This window comes from Mastomys coucha, unplaced genomic scaffold, assembly GCF_008632895.1.
Source record: "Mastomys coucha isolate ucsf_1 unplaced genomic scaffold, UCSF_Mcou_1 pScaffold1, whole genome shotgun sequence".
Taxonomy (NCBI): domain Eukaryota; kingdom Metazoa; phylum Chordata; class Mammalia; order Rodentia; family Muridae; genus Mastomys; species Mastomys coucha.
In genome coordinates this window covers 28,278,073-28,289,118 of record NW_022196891.1, presented here as the reverse complement: position 1 = coordinate 28,289,118, position 11,046 = coordinate 28,278,073, and the positions used below count along the sequence as shown (strand labels likewise).

Here is an 11,046-nt window from a genome sequence, read left to right as displayed (position 1 = left end):
TTAGTATGTACCAGGAACAGAATTGTATGTATGTATGTATGTGTGTATGTATGTATGTATGTATGTATATATCATTGAAGTCTCATCTTACACTTATTCTATAAACAGGTTAGGAAACCTAAGTCAAGAAAAGGGCCAATGATTCATGGAAGGTCATATAAAATCCAAGTACAAGTACAATTCCTTTGCAACCAGTTACATGGTAAATACTCAAGGTGAAAGCATTTCTACATGGATTCAACTCAACTATAAACCTCTGCAAGGAAGGAATTCTAATCCATAGATGCTGGCATCGCCTGCACAGTGAATGCACGGGGGTCGGGTGGGGGGCGGCAGAGAGCACAATCTAATATCCTTGAACACAAGGACTCTGCACTCAACCTCTGACATCCTCCCCATAGCATCATGGCTTATTTCTGAATAGATGTGTGGTTTCTAATATATTCTAAGAGGGTTCCTTGCTTGTGACACATTGGCCCTTCCCCACTTCTGAGGTAGGAACAGCGTCCAAGGAAATGGCTGCGGCTGCTTTTTGATGAGACACACAGGGACACAAGCCATTGAAATAAACTTCCATTTTATTTTACCAAATATAATTTATCAGTTAAGTCGACATTTGTCAATTCAGTTATAGTTAACTATAAATAATTCTCTTAAGACACAGTTCTGTAACTTTTGAAGGATATGAAAGTAAACCAATTTTGTTTCTTCCAGTCAGGCCAAAGGTACATGCAATAGGTGCAACCGATGGGGAGAAATGAATCTTTTCAAGTCACTCTCCTCCCATCACTCCAAGCCCCTCCACTCACACACACTGAGCCTGGGTGCGCCTACCTTTCTGTTTGCTAGGCAAAGGAAGAAGGATGCTTCCAGCCTCCGGACAACCTGATCCAACTCCAGATGTCAGGGTAGGGCAAGTGGCTGGGGACCCTGGGGTCACAGTCTTAGGGTATGATGCCTGTACAAGAGTCTTGAGGTGGAGTTAGGCCAGAGGGAAGAGCAGAAACAAGCCCAGTTCCATATTGGTCTGCTTGACACAACCCCAACTAGACAGTCTCTATGAATCCGTCCAATTCTAAAGTTCCGATTTCAGGTGATGTCAGGCGCTGGGGGTCGGGGGGGACGAGGCTAAGAAGAGTCTCTAAGTCTAGGCACAGTATTGGTAGACACAGGGCACTGCTTAACTCTTCCCTTGGAGGCTGATCCTTTTGGCTACACAGGGGGAGGAGTTTATGAGCTCCTAACAAACAGGCCAGAAAAACAGCCCGCGTCCCTGTTAGTTTGAAGAGTTTGGGGCACGTGTAGGGAAGGGGCTCTGGTTTTCTTCTAACCATGGACAAGGCAGATACTGAGGCAGCCTATTGCTATCCAGCTTGCTAATTCCAAGCCCTCTTCTGAGATGCAGAAGATGCAGTGAGATGTGGAGAGAGGAGAGCAGCACGGGGGGAGGGTATTTGAGGACATGATATTGCTTGAGCAAAGGGGCTGGCAACACTGCAGAGTTAGGGCTAAAGAGGGAACTTTTACTGTCAGGTTGAAGGGGGCACAATGGCCTCTGTAACCTAGGGAATGAGGTGAGTTAGAGCTGTGATCCCCCTTAGCACTGGTGGGTCAATGCCTGGCACTGGACCTAACACAGTAGATACCCCACAATGACTGCTCAATGCAGAATTATTGCAGGCCAGTGCTGTGGAAAGGCTCATCTGGGGGAGGCTGAGATTTGCTGAATGGGTGAATGGTTGATGCATCATGTCTGTGGGCAGAAGCCGAGAGAAAGGCCAAAGGAGCCCTGGTGTGATAGAATGAGGGTGTTTAAGAAGTGACAGAGGCCAAGACTGGCCACGTGGTTGTGTCATGAGAGACAGCAGTGAGGCAAACCCCAGGTTGCATCAATCTCCAGGTCATTTGCCACATTCCCTTGTCCTGTCCCCAGTCTTAGAAGCCCATCTGGCAAGCTGCGCAGAGATGGAGTGTGTGGAGAGAATTAACAGAGGAGGCTTGACCTCGGTTCTTTAGACTCAGGGCGGGGGTGGGGGGCGACGTGGATCTTTGGAAACCTCTGGATGATGTGGATCCGGGAAGAGCCCAGGCCACCACGCACTCAGCTGGAAAGCAATCAGGCAGTTGGGCAAGGCACATGTGTGCAGATGGAACCCTCAGTTCACCTGACTCTGCGGGCAGGCTGGCCTGGAGCCAGGCTGTGTTTATGAGAAGCTGCAGCAACTCTCTCCTGCACAGTGCTGTGAAGTTGGTCCACTTCTATAAAAGTACGTGCACGTGTGGGAGTGTTAATTAACCCTCCTCCCTCTGTTCAGCCTAACCCAAAACAACCCAGAGCCCACTTAAGAGTTTCTCATTAGGGCCGAGGCTGAGGTTGCTAAAGCTAATGCAAAGGGTCCCCCGGATTCTAGACAGGATGCCAAGGTCCCAATCTACCTCCTCTGGAGGCACCCACCGTGGAATTGCACTTGGTGATTGTCTCAAAAGTCTACTTTTACTGCGTTATGTCAGCCCATCTGTCCGTCCCGAATTCTTTCTATCCAAACTTGGCTCATTGTATAAAAATTCCCATTGAAAATAATGAGAATTTGGTATCAAAGTGAAATCCCAGAAAGACATGGGGGTATAGTGTAGGGTGGGGTAGGGAAACAAAAGGAAAATAAAAATCCAAATAGAAAGTGCAGAGGGGTGGGGGGAAGGTTGAGTGGCTAAGCTAGTCCCCCACGTCTGTGTCTCTGTCCCCAATGAGCCAGAGGACATGGAAGCTGAGTGCCAGGAGTCCGGTGCCAAGCAGGTCCCCCAAAGCAGTCAAGTATGGGATGGAGAAGTTGTCGGGGTCCAGGCCCCGGCCCCACATCCAGTGCACCATCCAGTCTGCGATATATAGGAGAATCAGCACCTGGGGAGACAGAAGGGTTCTGCCTGTAGCCACCCGCTTTCTGCAGGGGGAGCCAGAGGCCACAAGACTGGATCTGTTCAGTGGATCACAAGGCTTGGCTGGTCACAACCTTTTTTACCAGGACAGCTCACAGCAAGCCAGGGGCTTTCTAAACTAAATCCTGCCCTTACAGGAAGGCTGCTCTTGCCTCAATTCTGGGTCAGATCATTCTTCAGTTACTGCGATTCCTGCCATGTTGGCCTCTCCAGGAGGCTGGTAGGGGCTGGCAGGTAGAGCCAGTTTCTCTTACAAAGCCCTGGGTAACAGCTGATTATACAAGCTGCTTTCTTTCTCTTCATCCTCCCCACCATGCTGTTTATTTGAACATTCATCTGTAAAGTAGGTTTATGAGCAAGTCAGCTAAATATGTCAGTTATAATGCCTGACGGTTCAAAAATACATTTTGGATTATCTATTGCATCGATTTCTTTGCTCCTTCCCTTATGTTCTATAACTATAGATGGCTGAGAATAACTGAGATCAGAATATGGTTACTGGGCCCAGGACGAGGAAGTACTATCTATCGCCTGCAATTGAGAGTGGGTCACAAAGGTACAACCTCAGGCCTAATGCTGGGCCTTGTGATTAGGACTCTGCATTTTAGTAAGAATTACATGTGCTTTGCAATGGGAGCAGCACTTCATCTAGGACATTAATACCGGATTTAGGGGTGCCCCACATTACCATGTCTACATGATGACCGTGTCTACATGAGAATGAGATGCTCTTTAACCATTAGGCTGACACAGTCATCTAGCAGGGTTTGTTCTTGACTGTGCTTTGTCAAGACTGGGGTATGAAAATTCTGCCTTAAGGGACTCAGGGGTAGGAGCCAGTGCCGTTCCTTATTTTTAGGTAAACTTGGTGGTTTTGGCCTCTCTGTAAGGAAGCCAGGGATGACGATTCTAGAACCTTTCACACCCGCCCCTGTTCTCTGCACACAGCTACCTTGTATTCCCACGGCCCTGGCCCTGGGTGCCATCCAGCCTCCCTGGAACTTCATAGCCTTTCTGAAAGCTGCAGCAGAGTGTGGCTGGGGCCCCTTTAGCCTATGTACTAGGGTGGAAATGACGACAGCTGTCTTCATGTTTCAGCCTCCTGAGTGGCACTAGGACACGCACTGGGACAGGCGGCAAAAGGGACCTGGCAGAACTTTACTGGGAGCAACTGTTACCACGATGCCTCTCCACAGACTTAGAGAAGGAAGCACAGCTAAAACTGACCACAGGGTCATGACCCCCCCCCCCCCATCCCATGATGGGCAATGGGATGGTGGTGTGGCTTTCCACGCAGGGGAAGGGATCAACTGGGACGCCATGCCACACAGAAGACCCTTGGCTTGCTTATTCATGCTCCTTTCCCAAGGGGTGCACCTGACTGACTACACCTGCAAGGGAGCGCGATGAACTGGATAACGAGACAGATGGGAAACAGCATACAGTTGCTTCTCAGTCCAGCGCTCACCAAGATTCCCAACCGACAACTTTTCTAAGCACTCAGTTGGGGGTTTGGAAGAACAATTGCTTATGGCTAGATGAATAATGCCACGGGGATGCCACAGCATTTCAGATAGGCAAGGCTGGATGCCTCTTGAAGATGGATTTGTCTTGTACAATGGTTCCGATGCTTGTTCTAGCCATGAAAACCCTTGTTCTAAAGGGAGCCCAGCAGAGGACAGGGTATAGGGGGTTCAGGTTCGCCTGCTGGGCACCCTCTCTGGTCTACTTTCACTTTGAAAGTGGGCCACTGAGGCTGAGAAGGGGCATGGCCAGGCTGAAGTCACAGGATGGCAGTAATTCTTCCAGAGCCGGTGTCTATTCTCCTAAGTCCTTGCCAGAGAGAAAGTGGCAAGAGACCAGGTCCAAACCTAGGGGGGTCTTACTCCATGTGGCCCCTGGGCTGTCCCCTGCTTCTGCTAGGTCATACCTGGAGCAGTGCAGCTGTCATGTAGAAGATGATGAAGATGAGGGTGAGAGTGGTGTGCCCGCCCTGCATACAGCTGATGGTGTAGAGGAACACCAGGTGTCCTGGGACCACGAGGAGGAAGAGGACCCGGGCCGAGCGTGAATTCACGTCTGAAAGAGGAGAGAGGAAGACTGGAGGAGAAGCATTGGCCCCAGGAGGTCAATTCTAGGTCAGCTCACAGCTATCTCTCTAGGGTGTTTCGGGAAAAAACAATGTCACGCCTGGGCGTCACTCTTCAGAATAGCAGGCACAGCCCAGCAGAGGAGAACCTTGAACCTGGGCCCCAGGTGGTTCTCGAGTGAGGTTCCCAGCTGCCCTCCCCCTCCCTCTAAGGCAGGAGGCAGGAATGGATGTGGGAGGGTGAGATGCTATGATTACCAGGGCTGAAGAAGGTGGTGCATGGACTGGGGCAGCGGCGAGGAGTTGGCTCAGAGTTCTCCCCTGGCATGCCGTTCATGTGGAGGAAGGTGGAGATGCGGCTGGCCTGCACAGCCACCAGATTGCCCCCGACCCCTGCAGAGAAGACACACAGGACTCAGACGGGACAGGCTGGGAGGAAACACCTCGTTCTTTGTCCCGTATCTGTAGAGGCCCTGTCTTCTACCGTCACTAGGGGCTGTGCAGACATCACTCTACCCTCTGGTGCCAAGTCAACATGACAGAAGACGACAAATACTTCTCGGCTTCTGAGGGACCCTCAAGGCTTTCGGCTTCCCTTACATGCAGGTGGAGTAGTCCCACGTACCCCTGAAGTGGCTCTCGGGTTGGCAGGGATACGGCCTGACAGCTGTGTGTGTGTGTGTATGTGTGTGTGTGTGTGTGTGCACGCGCGCAGCATGGACCCCCACCTACTACTCAGCAGGCTCCAAGGCTCTCCTTGCCTTCGCTTCTCCGGAGCTGGCCCTCACACACTCACCCAATAACCAGCTTTCAGTATCTAGAGTGACCTCCAATCTGGCACTGCCCCGCAAACCACCCGTTACTGTTTGTCTTTACTGTTGGTCACCCCCGCAACCTCGCCTCTGCACCCCTCAGCTTTGCCCTGAGCCCTGATAGGTGAACTGCTTTAGGCCTCACACCCATCTCTCTTGCTGGATGCTTCTGTTTAGACTTGCGCACTGGAAGGCCCCAGCAGGTAAACAAGGAGAGGTGTTTAGTGGTTTTTTAATTTTTCCTTCTGGATCCTTTTATGCTTTTTCGGCAGGAGCTTATTCTTGTAGGGAGCAAGGGTGAAATTCTAACTGGGCTCCCACAAGACAATTTCTGGTTTCCCTTGGCCCTTCAGGGCTGGAGGCTTTCATGTTGCTAATTTCTGGGTTTCTCACAGTCCCCTGCTGGTCCTTTTGCCCCATCTCTATCTTTATTATATTAGGTCTTCTCTCTGAGCTAGATTCTCTGTCTGGCTTGCTGGAGCCCTGAGTGACAGAGAAGCCAACTCCCCTTTTGTACCCCCAGCAGCTGATGCTAAGGCCTCACCATTAATGACAGGTGTGAAGACAGCCATTCCTGCAAAGTTGGGGTCCGAGACAGTCTTGTCCAGGATGAGGCCTCCCACACTATAGAGACACGAAAACAAAACGACATAAAAACCACTGAAGGTTCTGCTCCCGTCTCTGGGACGAGAGGCATTGGCCTAGTTAACCTTGGGGGCAAGGGTAGCAAAGTGGCTTCCAGGAGTCTCCTTTCGGTACTCAGTTCTCGTGCACGCAACAGTTGTTGCTCATAATCTCCTGACTTGGCACAGTGACTCTGGTTAAGGGTGAGCACAGCTGCCTTCCCATGAGGATCCCTGTCGCCTGCCTGCTCGGCACTGATTTCCTCCATGGTGACCGCCCTGGCCTCTCCCTGAGGGGAACCAGCTTTCTCGAACCCAGTCACTGGGCTTCAACTGTGGCTAAGCCCAGGCCGTCCAACCAGACAGCTGCATTTCCAAGAGCGAGCGACTGATTCAAGGACAGGACTGTGACCAATTGAAGAGGAAGCAGTGACACTCTATACTGGGTCTTTGTGCACTGCTGGAGGAAAGCGTCTCTGTCCTCTTGATGGAGCTGGGAGGAGTCAGAAGTCTGCTGACCCCCACAGAGAAGGCAGAGTGATAGAGAGTTCCAGGGTCCAGACATACTGCGTGTGTCCCAGAATGCAGCTGCTTTATAGTTCCCAAGGTCAGTAAGTTCTGCTTTGGAATACAACCTAGCAGGGATAGTTCCTGTCACTTGTAGTAGGGCACATGGCTGACACCACTGATGCCTTTCCAGTCTGTGCTCCATTTCTCTCCTTTAGGGGTTCAGATGGGGGGGTCTATGCTAAGGTGGGAGTGGTACAGGGGATGAGGACCCAGGGCCCCAGCCTACCTGCTGATGGCCATAGCAATGATGACAGGCTCCCAGCCTGAATACAACACCTCCCTTGTGGCTGGGCTTCTTCGGGCCAGCACCACCCAGACAGGCAGCAGGGCCACAAAGAAGGCACACACCAGGGGATAGATGTATCGCCAGTGCTCTGTGTGGGCAGAGACCAGAGGGACATAAACACCACGGCCCTAGTTCCCAGCGTCCCCCAGCTTAGGCTGCAGATGTCTCAAGAGACCAGCTCATCCATCGTCATTCTACCCTAAATGCCTGGATGCGTAGCACCTCACCTCATCGGCATCGTGCTTAGGACCTAATGAGGCCAGCTTTGCCCATTTTATAGAGGAAGAAACGAAGCAGAGAGCTACCCAGGCACTATATGGTTTTTGAGGCAAGGTCATGCTATGGAGCCCAAGTTGGCCTCACACTATCTTCCCGCTTTTCCCTCTTGAGTAGCTGGGTTCATGGGTGTATGTGTGCCCACTGCCATGCCCAGCTGAGGCAGGAAAGTTAACAGGCAGAGACCAGACTGTATGTCTCCTGGTCTGATCCCAGAAATCTCTGCGTCCCATCCTCTTCTCCAGTTTGCAGGCAGATTCTAGTCTCCCATTCTTTCCCTACATCTCATCCCTCCAGGAGAAGCAAAACCCCTAGGATCAAGCATGGATGAGTTCTGATGCTGTCCCTCCGCTGGTGCCTGCCTACAGGAACTGACATCAGGGTCTATCTAGCCTTGCTGCCCTGCGCCTGGAAGTTGTGACAAATTCTTCGTCCAGTTAACAATACAGGATAAGTCTTCACATACTTGCAAAATGGTCCCCATCTCTACCAACCCCACCCAAGCTACTCTCAGTGGCCTTAGCCTTACTCAGTTCCAGGTAGAGTCCCCAGCTGATGCCTGAGAGGAGTGCCAAGGTGATGAGGTCACCCAGGCTAGCGGCGATGGGCGTGGCCACGTTGTCTGGGTTGATCCCAATCTTTCGAGACCCAATGATGACTCCGATCATGATCATACCTGGTGAGGAAGGAGAGGCAGGCAAGGTAGGGCGAGAAGAGGAAAAGGACATTAATAAACAGAAGGGAACATGGACACGCAAGGCAAGAGTCAACACCCCGGGAGCAGCATCCTCTCCCCAACCCCCACCAGCCTTCCCTTTCTTACCCAGGACCAAGGATGCAATGAAGGCTGTAGCCACACTGCTGGCGCATAGCAGGAAGGCGTGTGGGATGCTAAAGTGGCCATCAGGGATCCAGCCAAAGACGACGGCTGCGATGGATGCCAGGAAGCCCACCACCGTGGCCTGTACCTGGGGAGAGGTGTGGTAATGTGGAGGGTCTGGAGCAGAGCTCCTTAGTCGAGGTCACTGAACACCCTTCACTAGCATGCAGGCCTGGGCTCTACAGTCCTTGCAGGCTAAAAGGATGACTTTATTTAGTTTCAGTGCTACCCCAGAACAGGGTAATGCACCCTACAAAAATCCAGACATGTTAATGGCTGGCTGGATGTTTCTCTGAAGATGGGGTGAGAATCAACAGCCCGGAGATCGGTCAGAGTCAAGACCTGGGATTCAAGGGGGGGGAAGACATTTGATCTGTGTGGCCTCCTGGGAAGATGGGACAGCAGTGGCAGAGGACACTCTAACGCTCACAAATCTGATTGTACTGCAAAGATTGGTGGAGGCTCAAAATCCCCCAAACCACCTAGTGCCTGGACATGTGATGTGGAAGCTGCTGGGGCTCTCCCTATCTTGGCCATTTTCCTGAGTAACTAGTCACCTCCTAGCCTACTTTGCAGATGCTGGAGAACCACTTAGGATCCAGCTGGGCTGACCTAAGCCTTTCAGGGATTCCTGACTAAGGAGATGCTTAGCCTATTGTCTTTGGTCTATGTTTTCTTACCTGGATAAGGGCCATATTCCCCGTGATCATCCGCCAGAGCTCCTTAGGTGTGTCCATTTGTCCAATGTTGGCCTGGAAGAGGGAGGGTGAGGGGCTGGAGCAGGCTGCCCAGGGTGTGGGGCTCTATCTGTTCTACTGGATCAAAAAGCAATGCACGAAGCCTAAGGCTCTAGGGCCCAAGCAAGAGAGCACCCATGGCAGGTGCACTCCAGGCTGTGAGGGGCGGGGGGTGGTTGTGGCAGATCCCACTGTCTGTCTTGTTTATCCAGGCAGCACGTTTCTGCACGGATCTGCGTGACTCTGTCCTGGCTCTGAAGCAGCTTGTTCTCTTAGGGAAGGCAAGGTCAGTCACTGGCTCAAGGGCCGAGGCTGCCAGCATTTGGAAAGGAAGGAGTGGTTGCCTCAGCCAGGAGAAAGTTAGAACAAGCTGTGGTGGGTTAGGCTGGCTGCCCTCTACGCCATCTTCTCCAGACTTGGCCGCAGAGAGGGACATGCCTGGTCCTACGTTTTAACACCTCTTGCCTCCCAGCCGTGGCTTTCTTATTGGGCTCAGTCCACGAATGTCTGTGGCTGATAGAAAGGATTTCAGGAGGTGGAAAGGCCTATTCTCTTGAAGAATAAGCTGCTACGGGGGAAAGAGGTGGTTTGAAGGGGTGTGGGGACGGGCCTGGCTCTGCTCCTGCCCAGCTGCAGAGTAGGGCTAGAGATCAGAGGAGGCCCCCACCTGTGTGGCTGGAGGGACCAGCATGATGCCTGCCTGTCAAAGCTGCACAAACAGTCACGAGGCAGGTTGCAAAGCAGGAGGTGGGGCAGGCATCCAGGGATGGCTGGGACATCCAGAGCCAGAGCCTAGGAACCATTCTGGGCAGGGAGCCCCTGCCCAGGGACAGGACACCCAGTCTGGGATCTCCCTCCACAGCTTCCCTTTCCTCCCAGGGCTGAGGCAGTTGTGTGGAGACCTACCAGGTTCCATGTTGCCCACTACCTTCTCCCTGCCCCTCTCCCCTACTTCCCACAGCTAGGACACTCACTGCAGTGGACAGCCTCGACGCCAGGGTCATTTCCAAGTTCCCTTTGAGGCCCAGCAGTGCAGGCACCAGGATGAAGACCTCTGTCACCTTCTGGAAGACCTCCCAGTGCTATAAGATGAACACAGAGTCCAAGAATTTCAGTACCTCAAAGGACTGGCATCGAAGCTGAACAGAGTGGGGTCAGGGGACAGCAGAGAGAAACAGGGCCAGCAGGAGCAAGCGTGAGAGGCACCTTACCTCCCTGCAAGAACCCCAAAAGCGGATTAAGTCCATGAATTCCAAAGATCACAGCCTAACCCCCATCTCAGAACAGGAGAGACCTCTAGCCTGACTCTCCCTTCTAATCTGCTTCCATGGGGATTCCACAGAGGAGCCACTCCATGTTGGCTTATGCTCCAGAATCCTTACTGATATACTCTCAAAGAGCACTATGCAGCCCCCTCGCCTTCATCCACTGCTCTGTGGTCTCAGCCTTGGGGGCGGGGGGGGGTGTTGTCTCAGCTGTGGAGAGCTAAGCTCTACAGGGCTGGGGCCAGGGTGACTAGAGCGTTTGTTTGGTTTCTATTTCCAAGGGCTTTGGGTCTCAGCCACAGTGACTTTCCCCTAGTAGGCTCTGAATTTAGACATTACTTCTCCTGTGCTGGTCTGCGAGAGATTTCTTATTCCTTTCTATACTCCCAATCTCTTAGCTAACAGAAGCAAATAGATCCCTGTTGTGAGAGGCTGGGCCTGGAGTCAGGAGACATGGGGTTCTAGTCCTGGGTCAATCAGTCCTGGCTCTCTCACCAACTTCTTTAGCCAATATATGTTAATGCATTTATTTATTTATTTATTTAGTCACCTCAACAAGCCAATGAAGAGCTTT

The 11,046-nt window shown here is 52.0% G+C and overlaps 1 protein-coding gene across 1 annotated transcript in view; it reads right to left on the bottom strand.

Moving 5' to 3' along the window:
- Window positions 1-560: 560 nt before the first annotated feature.
- Window positions 561-11,046, bottom strand: part of Slc41a1 (solute carrier family 41 member 1) — a 22,044-nt gene continuing 11,558 nt past the window's right edge. The window contains exons 3-11 of the mRNA XM_031381975.1: window positions 10,182-10,289; window positions 9,151-9,222; window positions 8,414-8,558; window positions 8,120-8,266; window positions 7,255-7,402; window positions 6,380-6,459; window positions 5,282-5,416; window positions 4,865-5,013; window positions 561-2,899 (exon numbers count right to left, since the gene is read on the bottom strand). Of these exons, the coding sequence (XP_031237835.1) occupies window positions 2,714-2,899; window positions 4,865-5,013; window positions 5,282-5,416; window positions 6,380-6,459; window positions 7,255-7,402; window positions 8,120-8,266; window positions 8,414-8,558; window positions 9,151-9,222; window positions 10,182-10,289 (1,170 nt within the window). The 3' untranslated portion in view covers window positions 561-2,713. The remainder of the gene's footprint in view (window positions 2,900-4,864; window positions 5,014-5,281; window positions 5,417-6,379; window positions 6,460-7,254; window positions 7,403-8,119; window positions 8,267-8,413; window positions 8,559-9,150; window positions 9,223-10,181; window positions 10,290-11,046) is intronic.